Source organism: Oreochromis aureus, linkage group 18 (genome assembly GCF_013358895.1).
Source record: "Oreochromis aureus strain Israel breed Guangdong linkage group 18, ZZ_aureus, whole genome shotgun sequence".
NCBI classification, from domain to species: Eukaryota; Metazoa; Chordata; class Actinopteri; order Cichliformes; family Cichlidae; genus Oreochromis; species Oreochromis aureus.
The window spans coordinates 6,946,360-6,965,720 of NC_052959.1; the positions used below are offsets into that span (position 1 = coordinate 6,946,360).

The 19,361-nt window shown below is 41.3% G+C and overlaps 1 protein-coding gene across 1 annotated transcript; it reads left to right on the top strand.

The window, feature by feature from the left end:
* Positions 1-158: 158 nt before the first annotated feature.
* Positions 159-19,102, top strand: acin1a (apoptotic chromatin condensation inducer 1a). Its single transcript, XM_031757030.2, has 18 exons — positions 159-326; positions 1,720-1,785; positions 1,967-2,078; positions 2,169-2,224; positions 2,335-5,151; positions 7,454-7,600; positions 7,751-7,836; positions 12,186-12,243; positions 14,782-14,821; positions 15,114-15,256; positions 15,377-15,520; positions 15,657-15,852; positions 16,198-16,343; positions 16,724-16,831; positions 16,940-17,047; positions 17,143-17,437; positions 17,560-17,660; positions 17,778-19,102. The coding sequence occupies exons 1-18, from the start codon at positions 189-191 to the stop codon at positions 18,111-18,113; spliced, it is 5,097 nt and encodes a 1,698-aa protein (XP_031612890.2). The 5' UTR covers positions 159-188; the 3' UTR covers positions 18,114-19,102.
* The last annotated feature ends 259 nt before the right edge of the window (positions 19,103-19,361 follow it).

The window sequence follows — 19,361 nt, forward strand, 5'->3', positions numbered from 1 at the left end:
AACTAATACATTTGGCGCATATATAGCAGTTATGAAAGTAATTTTGGTTTGGTCTGGGATTTAAAATGTTTATAAACGTTTTATTTTATTTGATATTTGATTTCGGGGGGGAAGTCGTCGGCGATGACGTCACGTCGATGAAGGCGTTGATCGTCGCTCTCGCTGGGAACTGACAAGAGGAACGGAAAATGGCGGACCTTGAAGACGTTACGCTGGACGGGAGACCGCTCCAGTCCCTTCGAGTAGCGGACTTAAAGGCTGCTCTCGAGGAGAGGGGGCTGTCGAAGAGCGGCCAGAAGAATACTCTCATCAAAAGACTCAAAGGGGTGAGTTTTACTGCGATATATGGGGCCACGGTCGCTGCAAGCTAACGTTAACGAAGAGACGGGCTGATGCTCTCTCGAGGGCCGACAACTGAGTATCGTTACTGCCGAGCGTAGTACAGTTATCGAGGTTAAAGCTCATTCACCAGCTGCAAAGGTCTCTATTTTGTCAGCGCGGTGGTTATGCGGTGTTGTGGCCCTGTAGAAATGTTCCAGCTACAGAAAGACCTGCACTTCACTCAACTTATCGGCTAATCCTAAACTGTGTCTCGGGTTGATGTTGTCCTGTTAGCTCGTTAGCTCTCCTGGCTAACGCTATGAGTTGATCAGTGGCCTTAGCGACTCGCTTGCTGCTGTGTATGTTGCTTTTAACGATGTGTACACTGCTCTTGTGAGTTTGTCCAGCAGATTAACATTTCACCACTTAGAGTTATTGAGAATATCGACAACTTTTAGCGGCTAACCCACAGTTTTTAATTAACGTTCTTGCAGTTTTTTTGTTGGTAAACGCATTGGCTAGTTTTAGGAGTAGTTTCCCTCAAAATCTGCAGCAGGCCCGCGAGCTGCCGTAGGTCTTGAGCTTGTTTGTTTACATTGCGACAGATCGTCAAACCTTATTAAGAGAACTAGGGCGTTCTTTTCTTTTTGTTACTGGGTAGTCCCGATAGCATTTATTCACTGAGCTGCGCCATCAACGCTTTACTGTGTGTTTGCATTGCGTTTATATAACCTTTATTACACCAGACAGTGGCTCTTTTCTCACAAACCCCAGAATATGTTCACTATTTTAGTAGCAGTTACCAGCTAACGTACTTGCAAAGCTCATATAATAACAGTAATTAACAGTTTCGTCCTACCAGCATCTGATAATGACAGTGACATTATAATGGACATAATAGTAATGTAAAAGATAAACTATGTCTACGTGCAATAGTAATAGATCTTGAATAAAGTAGTAGTAATAGTACATAGATTTATACACGGTGTTTAACTGGTGATCAGTGAAATTTAAGATAAGTTGATCACTGTCTGGTTGGTGTTTGACCGCAGCTTTAGAGTAATCTTGTCAATTATTGTTTGACAGACTCTCATGTTCCTTTACCATCTTACATGGGAACATTGTTGCATATCATCCTCCTTCGTTTGTCGACAAGTTTTGTAGTTTCTCACAACCGTAGGCTTTCTAAAAAAGTATCAAAGACAAAATTCTCCAAGTCTAACATTATATAAAAGAGGAGCAGTGACGCTTAAGGATATTTGTTACATTTAGTACACAGAGACTCATTCTATTTTGTCATGGGCGGAAATGTCAGCGGATGTGATAAAACATACTGAATACAGTGCAGTTACAAGGTTGGCCATTATTGCTTAAAAACATCTCTCATCTCACTAACAGGCTCTCATGCTGGAGAACTTGCAGAGGACCTCCACAGCTCATATTGGACTACAGCCAAACTCTCAGGTGTGACTCTCAAAGATAGTTTTAGTTTCATATAAAAGGCTGAAGTGTCTTGATAAGTGATGGGCTTTTATGTATATATGGCAAAACGTGCATTTACACAATCTCATAAATGTCTGCAAAAAGTATGCGTTATTAGCCTTGAGATCTTGCATTGTATTTCAAATTTTCTCTGTGTGTTTAGATTGGCGAGGAAATGAGCCAGAACAGCTTTATAAAGCAGTATCTGGCTAAGCAACAGGAGCTACTGAGGCAGCGTCTGGAGAGAGAGGCTCGCGAAGCGTATGATACAAATGGCAAGTGGTGTTGAATAAAATACTGTACATATTATAGATGGTTATTGTAAAGTCTTGTGATTTTTATGTTTATTTGTCTTTTGTGAACAGAGCAAGAGGAGCATGCAGAAGTCAACAATAGTACATCGTGTCCTCCTCCAGCCGAGGTTAGACTGTAGTTTCTGTTCTGAAGTGTTACGTGTAAAAGTAACTTTCTAATTAAAACTGTGTGAGGGGAAAAATAAATAAATCTGTGCTCCCTTTCTGTTCTTGTCAGGATGTCACACCAGCATTAGCTGAGCAGCACAAGCCAGCTGGCACCTCTGGTGGAGAGGGATTGTTTGGTGCGGTAAATGAGGGCCAAGCAAACAGAAACCAGGAGGCTGACATGTCCAGTCCACCTGCTTCTGGCTCTGTGCCCATGCGCGTTCCTGCCGCTGAGCAAAGGCCAGAGAGAGGCTCTGCATCCAGTGAAGTCCCAGGTGACAGCGACGATGACGACAGCGAGGATGGTGACGAGGACGGTGACGATGACGACTGGGACAGCAGTGCTCGAAGGAGAAACTTCAGAGAGCCAGCCAGGGGACCCACAACAAGGGAGAGGTCTGCAGCGTCCCGTCAACCACAGCAGCAACACATCCCTTCTCTTTTGTCACCTCAACTCCGCCAGCCAACACCGCCTCCCTCCCCTCCACCAGAATTATCATTCCCTTTGCCTGACACCCCTAAACAGAGCCCACCTAGTCCAGATGTTCCCCCAGCCAGGCGTTCCCCCAGTTCTTCCAGCTCTGGTTCCTCCAGCAGTGGTAGCCGCAGTAGCAGCCCTGAGCCACAGAGAAGTGGACATGCTGAACGCAGGCCTGGCCCGCTAACCCTTCTGGCACGTAAAATGGAGTCAGAAGGTGCTTTCTCCGGAGCAGGATGGCATGGCGCTGATGGCGAAGGTGATAGGCAGGACAGCAATTCATCCTCAGCTACATCATTTCCTGGCAGAGGACCACCAGAGAGCCTGGTATCTGCCACCACTCACACCTCTAACACTGCAGAGCATGTACCATTTCCAATAATGCCGGGCACCAATCAGGGTGTTACAGGAGCACATTCGGCCCATATTCACGTACCTGTGAGTACGCTTGAGCCCACTGTGCCTGACGAGAGGGTCAGAGAGATGGAGTCTGACCTAGAAAGACAAGAGAAGCTGAGAAAACGTCGCCCAGAACGTGCCGCGGTGGAAGAGCGAGAGAAAGCCCTAGCACTGGAGCGAAAAAGAGAGCAAGCTTTGGAGAGAGAGAGGTTTGAGCAACAGCAGGCCTTAGAAAAGGAAGAGAAGGCTTTGCAGAAGGAGAAGGAACTTGCTTTAGAAAAAGAGAGACAGGAGAGGGAGCAAGCTTTGGCTAAAGAGAGGGAAGAGCAAATGAGGGCCTTAGAGCTTGAAAGGCAGGCTGAGCTTCAAAGACTTAAACTTCTGGAGCAAGAACTGCAGAGAGAAAGGGAGGAAAGGGAAAAGCGCGAGAGAGAAGAAATGGAGAGAGCAGCTTTGGAGCGTGAGCGAGAAAGGCTAGAAAGAGAAAGAGCTCTGGAGGCTGAGAGACAGGAAAGGGAGAGGATTGAGAGAGAAGAGGCTCTGGAACGGGAAAGGTTAGAGAAGGAAAAGGCTTTGGAGCAGGAGAGGATAGAACGTGAAAAAGCCTTAGAGCAAGAGAGAATTGAGAGGGAAAAAGCCTTAGAGCAAGAGAGAATTGAGAGGGAAAAAGCCTTAGAGCAAGAGAGGATCGAGAGAGAAAAGGCTCTAGAGCTAGAAAGGTTGGAGAGGGAGAGGGCCTTGGAGTTGGAGAGACAAGAAAGAGAAAAAGCTTTAGAGCTAGAAAGGCTGGAGAGGGAGAAGGTCTTGGAGATGGAGAGAAGAGAAAGAGAAAAAGCTTTAGAGCTAGAAAGGTTGGAGAGGGAGAAGGCCTTGGAGTTAGAGCGAAGAGAAAAAGAACGACTTGAAAGAGAGAAAGCTTTAGAGCGAGAGAGGATAGAGAGGGAAAAGGCCTTGGAACGAGAGAGGGTGGAAAAAGAGAGGGCAGAGAGACAGGCGGCTCTTGAACAGGAGAGAATTGAGAGAGAGAGAGCCCTACAGCAAGAGGAACTAGAGAGGGCAAGAAAGGAGATGGAGAGGGCTCTGGAGCAAGAAAGGGAAAAAGCTCTTGAAAGTGAAAGGCTGGAGAATGAGAAAGCAGTGCAGAAAGAAAAGGAGGAGCAGGAGAGGAAGCTGGAGCAGGAGAAAGATAAAACTAGGGTGGCTGAAAAGAAGAGTGAGGGTCACCTTTCTCCATCCAAATGTGGCCTTGAGGCTGGTTTCACATCCCTGCCAACTCCTCACCCCCTCTCCACAGGACCTGCTATAAACTCGTCAGCAGAGGCAGGAGACCGGGAACAAATCCATGCTCCAGAACCCCAGAGCGAAGGCCAAGCAGCAGAGTATAGTGCAGCCATTTCAACAACATCTCTTTCACCACACTCGTCATTTAAAAAATTCCGGTTCGTAAAGGACCCAGCACAACCCTCATCCACGTCTATGGTTATTAAGCGGCCCCGTACATTTTCTGATAGTCCACAGCCTCGCACCTCACCTGTCACTTCTCCCACCACTGTTGGGAAAGGACAGTCTGAAGGACATAGGCCCTCAGTTAAACAGGAAGATTCAGAGCTACGGACAAATCAGCAGGTTACTGCTGCACCACCGGGATCTGTGAAGATCCAATCTGAGGAGGACACTGCTGTTATTACTGAAATGGGTCCCAACGAAGAAAGAGCCACAAGGCTAGTGTTGAAGGATAAAGAACAGGCAGCTTCAGGAAAGACTGAACAGGCTGCCAAGGAGTCCATCAAGAAAGTAAAAGAAGCTGTTGAAAGCAAGGGTTTGGGAAGCTCAGTGGGTGAAGCGGAGCAGAGAGGAAGAGATTCAAAGAAGGAAAGGATACGAACAAGACAAAGATCATCATCCGATTCCTCTTCCTCAGAATCGGACTCTGGGTCCTCATCTTCTCAATCATCTGGTTCATCCTCGTCCTCTCAAGAGAAAAAGAACTCCACCTCCAGAGTTACAAAGGTAAGAATAAATGATCTCATTCTCTTTGGCATTAATGCGAAGTTGTATTAAATCTATATAAACCAAACTAAATTAGTTCCAAAATGAACATATTTGGCTAAAAATTCCTTCACCTTAATAATCAAGGTATAACATCCACCTATATTGTTGTTTCCAGCAGTTAGACATATTCTGAATTTACATAGAGCTTGAACAACGGCACCATACACATTTGTAGTCATTAATCATGATTTGGCAATGGTATAGATGCTTGACTATTTATTTGTGTCACACTTGTGACTATAAAGTTGTATAATATCCCAGTTTATTGATCTTAAATCATATTGTTGCTCAGATTGCATTTCTCCACAGTCTGCTGAATTCTTTTTGCTAAAAACCAATTTTTATCATTTAAAAAGAAGGCTACTTTACTTTTAAGGGAATCTGTATTCATTGGGTGTAGTGGGCTCTCAGCAGAGTGGCATTAGTCTCTGATCAGGGCAGGTGTTTTCTGGCAGTATCTCTGAATATAAATGAGTGGGTACAATTTTTCAATTTTATTTTTTTTTTATTTGTTAAAACTGTCTGTCTGTAGTTCCTTAGCTTAATACCTGTGGTGCTAAATGCAAAGTTGTGCTTGATGCATAAATAGCACAAGTCAGATGAAAACATTTGTATCCCTCTACTAATTTTATCAATGTTTAATCATCACGTGAGTTGCAAGGTAAATAAGAATAGAAGTTAATTCAAGACTCTGTTGTTGACTAGGCTAGTAACCAATTTTTATTTGGTGTAGTATTTTTTTTTTCCTTGTCAAACTTTGTTTTTGCAAAAAGAAAAAAGAGAACTTCCATTTGCATCAGTCACAGCCTTGTACCTATTTAGTAGTCTAGTTGTCTATTTGCTGGAGTAACATTTCACTGCATTAATGGTGATGTTTCAGGCAACATCACCATTAATGTGGATCAGTGTCTTAACAGTTAAATTACTAACTCAGTACAGTTAAGTACTGTACAGTTTGTTTAACCTGGAGAATGCTAACCACTCCATTGTGAATAGTAGCTTACTGCTTCTTCTCTAATAGTTTTCTATAGTTTGGAGCTGTGTTTTGGGTCATTGTCCTCTCAGGCAATTAGCTCCAATCAAAGGCAATGGCTCATACAAAACTGTATGAGCCAAATGGAGTGATGGCTGTCCTTGTTCTAAAACCATTTCACCCTGTGCAAATCTCTTATTTTACCACTGCCAGAGCACCCAAATTCATCCGTTTCATCCGTCATGTGTGACAGGTGGCATCAAACACCCCTTCAGGTTCTTTTACACATGTTCTGTTGTTTTTTTGTTTTTTTTTACCCAGTCACGTCAAACTTGGTGAGGTGACTGGGTAAAAAAAAAAAAAGGGGGGGGGGTGAGGTTCTGCGGGTGGCGCTTTTTAGAAGTGCTGCTGATTTTGTTTAACAAATGAACGACTCAGATGCCCTGTTCTGTAGATCACTGGGGCCCCTCGTTTCTTTTCTTTTTTTTTCCAGTTTGTGTCATGTGGTGGTCTTCTGTAGATTGTGAAAATATCATAAACATCCTTTCATGAAGTCGACAGTTTTTTCCTGTGTTTTTAGGGGGGGGTAACAGCCTTTATCAAGAACAGAGTTTCAGAATCAAGTTATTTCCTTGGCTGTTTTGCTATATAGTCCTCAATTTTGCTAAGTCTGATCCAGCTTCTTTTTAAAAAAAAAAAGAAAAAAAAAAAAAGAAATAATAAATCAAAAAGATTTTAGTTGTGCACACATGAATGAAATATATTTTTTTCCTAATAATTAATTAATACATTAAAAGGAGTAACAACCACTGAGGAAAGCAGGCGGAATGGTGTCCATCTCTTTATACTGCCACGTATTATTAAAGCTGTATATGTAACTGTGAGTACTTGCATGACTAGCCCTTAGCATAGTGGTTAGCATAAGTAGGTGCAGAGCTCCTTGGAAAAGGGCTTCCACAGAGATTTTGCTAAATCAAATATATAGAGAGCTATATCCTGTGACCGGTGCTGAATAAAGGAGCAGACAAAAGCAGCTAGCAATAAAGGTTGTCATTTATTGTTTCCATTGATTTTTAATGAATAGAATAAAAAGATTAATTGCCATTTACCATTTCTGAATAATCATATTATTATAAATCACATTATTTAAACTGAAAATGTTTATTTTTTTTAAAACTTACCGTGCCTATTTTGTAAAAATAAATTCAAAGTAGACTTTATATATTTTCACTCCAATGCAAAAAAAAATAAAATAAAATATTGAACTACTCTCTTTTTTTCTTCAAGGAGGAGACATCTAAAAGAGATTCCTCAACGCAGCACGTGGCGGCTCAGCATGAGGATTTAAAGAAATCCTCAAAAACCTCTCCCTGCAAAAGAGAGACGTCTGCAGAGAAGGCTAACACAACTCCAGATGGAGACAGTCACAACGTGGTAAGTTGCTTAGAATAAGTTCCCCAGAAGATTCAACTTGTCACAATATCTGTGTCAGAATGGGCAGGTCTTTGATAATAAAATGGATTTGCCATAAATGAACCACACTGTCTGTTCTTCATCTTATTCCCTGCCCTTTAAAATTCCCAGGCACAGTTTGCCGAAGCACCGACTGGAGAAGAAAAACATGGGAAGAGAACAGACAGTGAGGAAGAGGAGGAAAAGGACAAACAAAGGTCTGGTTTTCAGTCCCAGTTTTCTGAAACATATCTTATACTTTGTGTGTGTGTCAGATTTACTCACTGGGATCAGTGTATCTGTGCTGTTATTAACATGTAAGTATAGAGGCTGTTAACAATGCTCAGTAACTATTTGACCTCTGCTGCATCATGAATGGGGATTTGCCAGTTTGGCCCTGTTAGGGGGACGGTGGGCCAGTCTGTTCAAATTAGCTTTGTTGCTCTGTATCCCACACAACACACCAAACACTAATGCACTCGCTGCTAATTGAAGAGCTAACAGCAAAGGCTCAGTTGTTTAGGGGGTCTCTCTCCCTCCCCTCCCCCTCTTTATATTCAGTTTAAAACTAGTTTTCATTTCACCAGTCTCTTCAGCTCCATTCCACATGTGCCCGTGTGACAGTAGATGCACTTAGAGTAAAAAGCAGGGAAAGAAGAAGATAGTGGGACAGTAAATGACAGCCGTAGGCGGCAGGCTGATGCTCACAGTAAGCTGAAATGAGACTAGTGCAGCTAATTAGGTGAATAACAAATATAAAATTTAAAATATGTATTTTGGTCCTGTAGCCATGTTATCATTTTATTTATAAATAAATATAGCAGTTGTATTTATTTTATGTATGATGTACTCTGTACCTGAAGTGATGGTATTATAATTCTCAGAAGTGGAAAAATTTGGACTGATAGTTCCTTAATTGTCAATACAGTCAAAATTGCTGCTCTTTAAAATCTAGCCATGACACATCAGGATTGTATATAAATATTTCTTGAAACATGAATTTATTACATTGCTATGGAGAGGTTTTCCACTTTCTGAAAAAAACAAACAATGGATAACAGTGGCAAAGAAGTTTCATCTCCTATGATATATTATGTCATTTAAGGTTCTTAAATCTAAACTAGGGTCAAAACCAAAGTTGTGAATAGACTTGATCTTCAGCCCCTCAGGTGACACTGGAGTAAAATCAGACTTGAGTCTGTAGTGGAAATTGCTGCCTGATTTTGTATGTCAAAAGTGTCAAGTAACACGGTTTGTCCCAAAATCCACAAATACAAATGAAAAGCATCGTAGGAAAACAGTATGATAGATGAGCAACATTGGGTAGGAAACCTTTTTCACATTCCAGTGCTTGCTTTACCGTTTTGTTTTACCTTCTTCTTAAGGACCTTTTAAGGTATTTTGATATTTGAGCAACTCACTTTTATGTCTCTTCTTATTACAAAAAAATATATAAAAACAAAATGATAGAAACATGTTTTTGTCACATTTAAAAATAAAAAAAAAATTAAAAAACAAAAAAAATTGTAATAAAACACTGGATTAACTCCACATAGGCCAACACATTCACCACTCCAAACATACAAAACTACTAATAAAATTATTAGTAATAACCTGCCTTGTCTGAGGCTTTTGTTTGCTTTGCTCATGTAGAAAAACACAGGCATGTATGTTAATTTATCATGTTATTCATTGATCTTCATTATATCAATGTATCCAGTGCATCTGGAAAGTACTGACAGTGCTTCACCTAGATGCTTGGTCCTTGTTCCTAATTTTGTCAGAATACAGCCTTATTCCAACATGGATTAAATTCATTTTTCACACAATACCCCATAATGACAAGGTGAAAAAAGGTTGCTTAGAATTCTTGCAAATTTAATAATAACATTTTTTAACATGTACACAAGTATTCACAGCCTTTGCTCAGTATTTTTGTTTAAGCACGTTTGGCAGCAATTATAGCGTCAAGTTTTTTTTTTAAAAGTAAGCTTGTCACACCTATTTTTGGGCAGTTTCTCTCATTCTTCTTTGCAGACCCTCCAAAGCTCCATCAGATTAGATGGGCCATGTCGGTGCACAGCTGTTTTTCAGATCTCTCCAGAGATGTACAATCAGGTTCAAGTCTGGGTTTGGATGGGCCATTCAAGGACATTTAGAGCGGTCACAAAGCCACTCTGTGGTTATCTTGGCTGTGTGCTTAGGGTCGTTGTCCAGTTGAAAGATGAATGTGATGAATCTGAAGATTATTCAGATGTACAGAGTGCTCTGGAGCAGGTTATGAAGGATTACTTTGTGCATTGCTGCGTTCATCATTTCCTTGACCCTGACAAGGTCCCAGGTGCCAAAAAACATCCCCACAGCATGATGTTGCCACCACCATGCTTCACTGTAGGGATGGTAGTGGCCAGTTGATGAGTTGTGCTTAGTTTCCTCCACACACACGACGCTTGGCATTTGTTTCATCAGACCAGAGAATTTTGTCTCTCGTGGTCTGAGAGTCCTTTGTGTGCCTTTTGACAAATTCCAGGTGGGCCGTTATGTGCCTTTTACTGAGGAGTGGCTTCTGTCTAATTGCTGGAGTGGTGCTGAAATGGGTGTCCTTCTGGAAAGTTCTCCTCTCTCGACAGAGCAACACTGGAGCTCTGTCAGAGTGACCATCGGGTTCTTGGTCACCTTCCTGACTAAGACCCTTCTACCCTAATTGCTCAGATCGGCTGGGTGGCCAGCTCTAGGAAGAGACCTGGTGGTTCCAAACTTTTTCCATTTACAGATGAACCGTAATCACTTACTTATTAGTGTCAGTCTTTGATTAACTCTTATTTACAGATATACATTTTTCTTTCTATTGCAGCATGCAGATAACTAAAGAATATTTTTAACTTAATAACAACATAATTGTAACTATAGTGTAATTACTGAATTAAGTAAGAAGTAAGTAATATGTTAATTCTAGTACCCTAGGCAGGTTATATAGTAAGTTTCATCAAGATCTATGATCAGTTTAAAAGACAGGCCTATGATCATCATAGTAAGATGTCAGGTTGTTTCTGGTGCTCCCACAAAATATATTGTAGGTTTACTGTGCTTAAACTGTCCTTTAGGAGCAAAGCTAGTGAAATGACCGAAAGCTTTTTTTTTTCTTCTTTTTTTAAATCTTATTATTTCATAAATATTTAAACTTAAAAAAACCCAACTCAATGGTAAGAGAGGAGTTATTATTTTGCACATCGCTATTTACATATTGTGGAAAAAGCGCGTGAAAAAAAAGCCAGTTCCGTGGACATTGTTTTATGTAATGACATGTTGATGTGTTCACTTTAACGCTTCCATGATGTCATTATAATGAAGACCTGATAAAAACGGTGTAAGAAAAAAGGCTGGGCACTGAATTTCCCATCAGGCGATTGATGAGACTACCTTAAATCCGGCGTGCTAGAAAAGATGTGGGTCCTTTTTCTTTTTTTTTAATACAAGATCTTTTTTCTTTATTCGATGCAACATGGCTGTGCTCAGTCGGCGGGTTTAGCAGCCTATGCTGGCGTCTGGCTCTCCACACCGCGGCTCAGCTAGACAGTAGGCGACACTTTGTCCGCTGCAGGTTTCGGTTGACAGCCGCTGCGGTCATGGACGTATTCACAGAGGAGTAGTGTTCGGAGAGAGGAAGACAGGAGGGAGGGAAGAGAAGCGGTTCGTTGCGACGCAGTCGTTTTAACGGCAGTCGCAGTCTGTGTGCTGCGTGTGGAGCGAGCACGGCGTGGTCTCCGTGGTGTGAAGTTCTCCAAGTTGATTTCAGTCGCAATGAGTGGACTTGTTCGCGTGTGCTTTCACGAGGATGGTGTGACGACGTGAGGCGCACGTTCATTCGTCAGGTACCGTGTAGCTGTAGTGCGTGTCGGATCTGGACGGGCGCAGCTTGGCTAAATAAGGAGTGTGGTAACTCTGCGTTTAATTTCTGTTTTATTTTTCTCGCCTCGGCTCAGCTCTTTAACCTTACTGAGGGGGGACGATAGCAGCGCATTTGATGTGGTCCCCAACGTGTGATGCGGTGAAGGCGCAGTAATTTTAGCATCTGCTGGTTGCTGTTTGTGCATTACATTGGAGTGGGTCCCATTGCTGAGATTTTAACGCGTTTTTATGCTGTGTTGTGGTTCTTTGACACGTGTTTGAGAAAACGTGAATTTTGGAATTATGATTGCAGTGTAATGACATTTAAAGAACTAAAGTATTAATTTTGCATACACTGCCCAGCTAATGGCAGTATTTACAAAGGCATATCCATATTAATTTAGTTTTAATTTAGGAATCAATTAAGTTTTCTGATTTTAATCCTTATTTTCACACAGCTTATTTTTTCCTATTGCTAGGAGAATTTTTAATACTTTAGATTTGACATGTTTTTTTGTTAAACATTTACATAGTGTTTTTATTGCTTGTGTTAAGCTATTAATTTAATGTTTATAATATTTTTAATGTCTTATGAGTGAGTTTTCTTTCTTCATACTGATGATCTTTTCTCTCTTTTACCTCTTTTCTTTGATGTGTATTTATTTTTAACAATATGCAGGCAGATGAAGGAGAGTACCATGGCAGATCCAGAGAAATTTCAAGAAACCAGTGAGGAGGTAAGGCACCTGGAGAATCCCAAATCATTTTGGTTCTGAAGGCTTTCATTAACTAAGTACTTTGCAGGGGAGATGCAGTTTTTTAGGGATGTTCCTGGTGACTAATTTACTAGTTGTTTAAACAAGAGAGAAAACTGAGCTATTCATCTACTTTAAAAGACAGAAAACTCTGACTATATTAAAAATTGGACACAAATTAATGGACAAATTTTAACATTGGCCCAAAAAGTATTGCATGTGTGCTTTTGGAACTATATGAACTATAGTATGAACTGTAACAATATTTCCTGCACCACAGTGCAGTGTGATTACTCGTGGGTTTAGTTGCACAATGATATTCCAGTTTATTCTAACACAAACGATATTTATTTATTTTTAAACAGTGCTGAAGAACAGCGATGGTTCGCTGTCTCGGCTGTCATCTGTTTACTTTCCCCCCTCGCTCGTTACTTTCCTCCACAGAGATAGGGAGAGAGGCGGAGGCATAGCTGTGTGTCAGCGCTGCAGGCAACATGAGTGGCCAGCAGCATCTTTGAAATGGCATCTGCTGTTGTACAATAATAACATAATAATAAATTTAACTGACAAGTGGTTCTAGCGCCAGCTAGCAAAGGCAGCAGTGTTTAAACGTCTAGTCAACTAGTCACAGGCATCCATAATAGTTAGATTTTTCTTTTAGTGCACTTTTTGAATTATTCCTAGTTTTTAAACATGTTACATTTTACTGTAAGTATTTAAATTTTTGTTTTGTTTTTGTTTTGTTTTTAAACAACAAAAAAGGGTCATTAGAAGGTTTAATGGGCCATTTTCAAACTTGGTAGTATGTTAACCTTGGGTACTGTCATAGGAACAAACAGCGAGGGTGTTTTCTCACTGTGGCTGATGTTTAAACCCCAAATGATTCCTTTGTTATAAAGGTGCTCATGCTTCTTCCATTGCCCCTATTGGTACCTGCAATACTACCTCTGGCACTACTGCTACTGCTGCACCTGTTCCACTGTCCCCAAGAATCCAGAGTTGACCACAGATAAGCCCCCAAGTCTGCACTACAGAGGGACACCCCTGGCAACAAAGTCTGCCTCATTTTCACCGATATGGCTGACAGAAACTATTAATTGGACCAGAAGTTTTAAAAAAGGGGGTTGGCTAGTCAATGTTGCCCACGTCTTGCAGCCTGATTTTTACTAATCTAGCCCCACACCCTTAAAGTCTACATCGAGAGCATGAGGAAAGAAGCTTGCTCACTTAAGCCAAGTTCAAGGCTGTTGTGAACAAGTTTGAAGAAGTTTTTTTTTTATTATGATTATTATTGTCAAAGACATTTTTTATCTCATAACGATCAAAGAAAGTGGGCATTGTGGATTATGACCTGGAGAATGGTATGAAGGACATTTGGATTTTTTGTGAATCTGTTGGAAGAGAGATCTGCTGCTTGGACACTTAGATTTTTTTCAGATAGCTTAAGGCAAATGTCTGGACTGTAAGAGGCTGGGAATGTTTTCTCCTGAAGAAGGACTTGCCATTTGGGTCCCTTTTAAACAGCTTTCGCCAGAGTTTTGCTACTTTGTGACTGCTTCTTAAATACAGCTGAACTTTTAAGTCAAAATTATGGAGTTGTTGCACAGTGACTGTTGACAGCATTCATTATCTGGTCTCAATTTAAGTGGACTGATCACTCTCTTCTGCCGGTATAAAAGTCTGCCACATCTTTAAAAGGACTAACATCTGAAGATGACTGCTCTGGCCAAGAACATTTCAAAGCCCAAACCCAAATGAACTATTCAGCCCAACCTACCAGCCAGCAAGATTTCAGATTTTCATCCGGCCACCATTGATTGGACCCTTGTTGCCTAAATACAGTACATGCAGTCGTGATTGGGCCATATCCAAAACAGTAAGGATCAGGTGTCAGGGAATAAGTAGATGTTTACTCAGTGCTGTATTTCATAGTTTATTTTGAATGTGTTTAATATTAATTCATATTCTTTTTAATCACTGGTGGAGAATGAGCTTTGGATTTTTAATTGTGCCTCCTGCAGTTTAACAAAAATATCTCTAAACCCCTATTTGGTGATCTTGTGTCTTAGTTTACTAATAGCTGACTAAAGTAGTTAAATATTAGTTTTGTTGAACTAGTTGGAGTTTGTCTACAAACGTTTAAAAAATACAACATTTTAGTGCTTCAGTTAAAACATTACAGTTTCCACTAGGTCCTTGTTTTTTTTTTTTTTTTGGTTTTTTTTTTTTTAGAAAACCAGCTAAAGAAGTTCAGTCTTTAAAAGTAAGCAATGTTTTCAAAAATCTAGAGGTCTAGAGCATAAAAAGTTAGAACACATCATAAACTTTATTACAAACGCAACATAGCTTGCCATCAATAGACAACGGGGTTTAAGGCGAGGTGTTGTTCTCAGTTTCTCTTTATCCGCTTCTTGTTTTTATTCCACATTTTCTCCAACTTGACCATTTGTCTCATTCCATGGTGTCGGCATCTCACCTCTCCCATGTATGTCGGGTTGTTTCTATCTTCTTGTGTTTCAGAAATCAAAGGCCTTTTCAGCTCGTAAGATCTCTCTTAGCAGTGAGTACAACCTTTCACCTTGCTCCATTCTTTACCAACATTTGATCATTCATGTTGATATTGTGGCTTTTTCTCATATTAGTTTTAATCTATTTTACAAATATTTTTGATGTGGGAGGTGCAGCATTGATACGCTAAGGTTTGAGAACACAGCAGCGTTAAAAAATTCTTAAATTATGTTATTCAACAGAATATATAATTCAGTAATCATTCAAAAGACCATTGTCTGTATATATTCCGGTTGATGTGTTGCATAAACGTTAAGCATTGTATTGATTCCATTACTTCCCAGGCAGTAAATCATCCCCAGGCACCAGCAGTGCAGAGGGTGAACAGGAGTCTGGGACAGTGGCTGGTCGCAAGAGGAGGTGGGGCTCCAGCACAGCTGTCACTGCCAAGAAACCTTCCATCAGCATCACCACTGACTCACTCAAGGTATTTGCAGCATAGCATAATTTGTTTTACATTGTAGTTAGCAGTAATTCTCACAGATGCATTGTAAACACTGTCTCGTAGAAAGCTTAACCATCTTGTTTCCTCACGCTTTGCCTGTAGTCTCTGATCCCAGACATCAGGCCATGTCTAGGACAGGAGGCAGTAGTTGACTTGCATCCAGAGGAAGCTGTCCTCTCTGGGGCTGATGATGAAGACAGGGAGCGTTCTGATCAGGACCTTCAGATTAGACGCACAGTTACACAGGTCACTGTTGTTAGTGTTTAACTACTGATTAACCTGACGCTACTATTTTCACTTTCATTAAGTTAAAGTGCTCTTTAAGATTGTTTGAGGTTATCTCTCAGTTGATGATTGCTTGGTGTGATATCTTGTATTTAAGGTGGTGCATTCAGAAAGCCAGGAGAATGGGCAAAGAGAAGCAAAGAGGAGCAGGCAAGAGGAGGTGGAGGAAGATGATCTACAGGTAGACCAAGAAAGGACAAAGGCTCATGAAGAGCAGATGGATACCTCTATTCCTGTAGCTGTTGAAACTCATTCACCAACACGTACCAGCCATGATGTAGAAATCAACACTGGTAAGATATCCACCGTAAGATGGCTTCTCTGCAGAAATAAATTCATCAGAATGATTTCCTGAAATCAAATTTTCATATTGCCTTATGTTTCAGAAAGCCAAATGGGTGCATAACAGAAAGGCTGACCGAAAGAGTTGAATGATTCTTTATAAGGATGCAAACAACTCTTTTCAGTCGGTGCTGATTTCTGGCATGCCATCTTGGGTGTAGCAATTCAAATAGTTTAATTATGTGACACTCAAACATACAGACCTCTTGCCTCGGTAAAGGAAAATATGTTCTATTGTAAGAACTACGAAGACAGTGATGTAATGGAGATACTTTGCTCACTGTTTTTCATTCTAGTGACCCCCAGCGACACCCTCATCCGTCGCTCCATCAGCCAGCAGAAAACGGGTGTTTCCATCACAATTGATGACCCTGTTCGCACGGCCAAGCAGCCCTCGCCACCTCGTGGAAAAGTCTCCACTATTGTTCACATCTGCAACCTGGTGAGAGAATAGGACCCATGAATAGACCCATGTTGGGCTCAAATTTCTAAAATATGAGCTATAGGACATGGATTTTTTTTTTTTTCTTTCATTTGGGGTTGATTTTTAGATTTATTTTTTGGGGGTGTAAAACTTAGACTATATATTTTCTTCTACTGTCATGGACCCAGTTAATTTATAATAAATCAAATCAACTGAGTCATTTCCTCAAAAAAATAATTGTATGGAAAGGTTTCAGTTTTTCCTCTTGTAATCTTGCTGTCTTCTTATTGCATTTGTTTTTATTTAATTGTTTCACCATGTTTATCTTGTTTGCAGCGTGTATATTGTTAATAGTCGCACTTTATTCATGTTGTAATGGAGTCTGTGACACTGTTCAGGTGAGGCCATTCACTCTGGGACAGCTTAAGGAACTGCTCAGCAGAACTGGCACTCTGGTGGAGGAGGGCTTCTGGATTGACAAAATCAAGTCCCACTGCTATGTCACTGTAAGTTATTAAAAGCATTGAGTTATATATCTGCAGCTCAGACTGCTTTTAGACATTGAAAGTATTTTCTCTCTCTCACGGGTCCCCCACTTTACTTTCTGCATCTAGTATTCAAGTGTGGAGGAGGCAGTCGCCACACGAGCAGCTCTTCATGGCGTGAAATGGCCACAGAGCAACCCAAAAGTTCTCAGTGTTGACTTCTGCCAGCAGGATGAAGTAAGAATAATTTTTTTTTAGTCTTTTTTTTTCCCCCCCTCCATAAGTGTTAAATGTTTGGCTATCTATAATCTGAACATGTCTCTGTCCTGTAGTTGGACTTCCACAAAGGTTTGGGTGCAGCTGACAAACCTGGAGCAGAGGAACAGGGTCCTGGCTCCGGCCGTGGTCGAACATCGGGCCTGCCCTCTCTCCTTCCTGAGCGAGATCAGTGGGCTGAACGGGAACGCGAAATGGAACGCAGGGAGCGAGCTCGAGCAGAGCGGGAGTGGGATCGTGACAAGGTCAGAGAGTTTGGAAAACACGGAGAAGAGAAGGAGGGAGGTCCTCGAAGGTCGCGATCAAGAGAGAGGCGACGCAAGGAGAGGGGAAAGAGCAAGGAGAAGAAAGGTAAGACATGGATTTAGACTCAGTGTATCGGGTCCACTGCCAGAGGCCTGTTCTTAGCGCTGCGCTCTTCTTCTGGATAATAAAATACACTCTTGTCTAATGTTGTGTGTATTCTCTGTCAGAGAAACTGGCCGAGGATCCCCCTGCTAAGCTGCTTGATGACTTGTTCCGCAAGACTAAAGCTGCTCCTTGCATATACTGGCTTCCACTTACAGATGAACAGGTGACGAACAAACCACTTCATACCTTTTGGGTTTTGTTTTTTTCAGGCTTAATGCATAAATCTTATTCTTTGTCTGACAGAAAGTTTTAAAGTCTTTTTTTCACATTTTCATTGTAGTTTGCCCAGCGGGAAGCTGCCAGAGCAGAACGGGCAAAAGAACGTGAGAAACGGCGGAAGGAGCAAGAAGAGGAGGAGAAAAAAAGGGAAGAGGAGCGCAAGGAGAGGGTGAAAGCTGGAGGAGGCACAACAGAACGCAGTGAGGGTGAGAAAGACAAGGACCGAGACAGAGAGAGAGACAGAGGTCGAGATAGGGAGAGGGAGAGAGAGAGGGAAAGGGAGAGAGAGAGGGAGAACGACAAACGCAGGGATGGCTACCGTAGGCCGGGAGGCAGCGGGGCGGGCGGAGGCCGACGCTCACGCAGCCGCAGCGAACCACGAGAAAGGCGGCGCTAATGGCCAATCAACTGATGGAACTGTCCTAGAGACCGCCCTCCATTTGCCTTTCACTACATGTACTTTGTTACAACTAAGACCCAACAGAGGACCAACCGATGTCGCTACCATCTCTCAAATTGTCATCTTCTTTTTTTATTTTAAAGCACATTTACACCAACACACATTTATGCTTTAAGGGGACCATAATTTTTTTTTTTGCAGTGTTGTTTCTCAGAGCGCTGTCCGTGGCGTTACTGTCAAGGTTTGATATTTTTCTTTCTACATTTGCCTCTTTTTCTTCAGTTTTTGTCTTGACAGCATTGCTGTTTGACTCACTGGGTAATTTTGATTATTTAGCCCAACGTGCCCCATTTGCCCCATAGTGTGGGTGCCAATTATGATTTGCAGTCACTTGTTGTCACCTCTGTGTTTAACAATTTGGATGAGGAATCCTTTTGTTGCTGCATGTAGTACAAGGCTCCTCCTTCCAGTCCTGCCTAAAGAGAAGACTCGGTCCTCTGCAGAGAGGACTGCATAAATCAGACAATACTGAAATAGGTGTGTTTGGCTTTTTGTACAGACTTAAGATTACTTCAAATCAAGTCTTTAAATGAGGCAGCTCTGGGGTATTTTTAAACAAGCGTGGAATAACTACTAAGGCAATGCAGTGTTCCTCTGTCTCTGTTAAGAGATGAGTTTATTCTCTGTGGGAGAGAATCTGTCTGTCACAGCTGACACAAATTATGTTTATGTCCTTATTGATTCTCCTCTTCTCCCTTTCCTCCTCTTCCTCCAGTACTCTGACCCTGTAGAGTCAGTACAGGCCTGAGAGGGGAGGTTGCATTATGAGTTTTCTCACCAATGGTTTAATATTGGTTATTTTTTTTGTCTTTATTTTATCATTTTAGTACAAAGATTTGTTTTTGTTTTTTCGTTTTTTTTTAATTTCTTCTTTGAGTACGCCTATCAGTGGTGAATGTACAAATAATAAAAATTGAAGTTTGAAATGACTGTGACTTTTCTTTCCGTTCTCCATGCTGATTGAGTTTAAGGTCAATTTTGTTTCTCAGTAATAACAGTTAAAAGTACTGTAGAGAGATGCAATACTAGGAATATGTGACTTCAGCAGTTATCCTTGGAATCCACAAGGTGTCAGTCATGCCATGCTGTGGCTCAACTCATTTATCACTTTGGAAATGAGAATGAGCTAATGCTATTGGGTGACTGAGATTATTAACGTTTACCTGCCTTCTTAGTTATTACAGT

Coding starts and splice junctions, on each gene's coding strand:
- acin1a (XM_031757030.2), top strand. CDS start 189: ATGGCGGACCTTGAAGACGTTACGCTGGACGGGAGACCGCTCCAGTCC. Junction 7,837..12,185: donor GAGGAAAAGGACAAACAAAG/GTCTGGTTTTCA, acceptor AACAATATGCAG/GCAGATGAAGGAGAGTACCA. Junction 12,244..14,781: donor TTCAAGAAACCAGTGAGGAG/GTAAGGCACCTG, acceptor CTTGTGTTTCAG/AAATCAAAGGCCTTTTCAGC.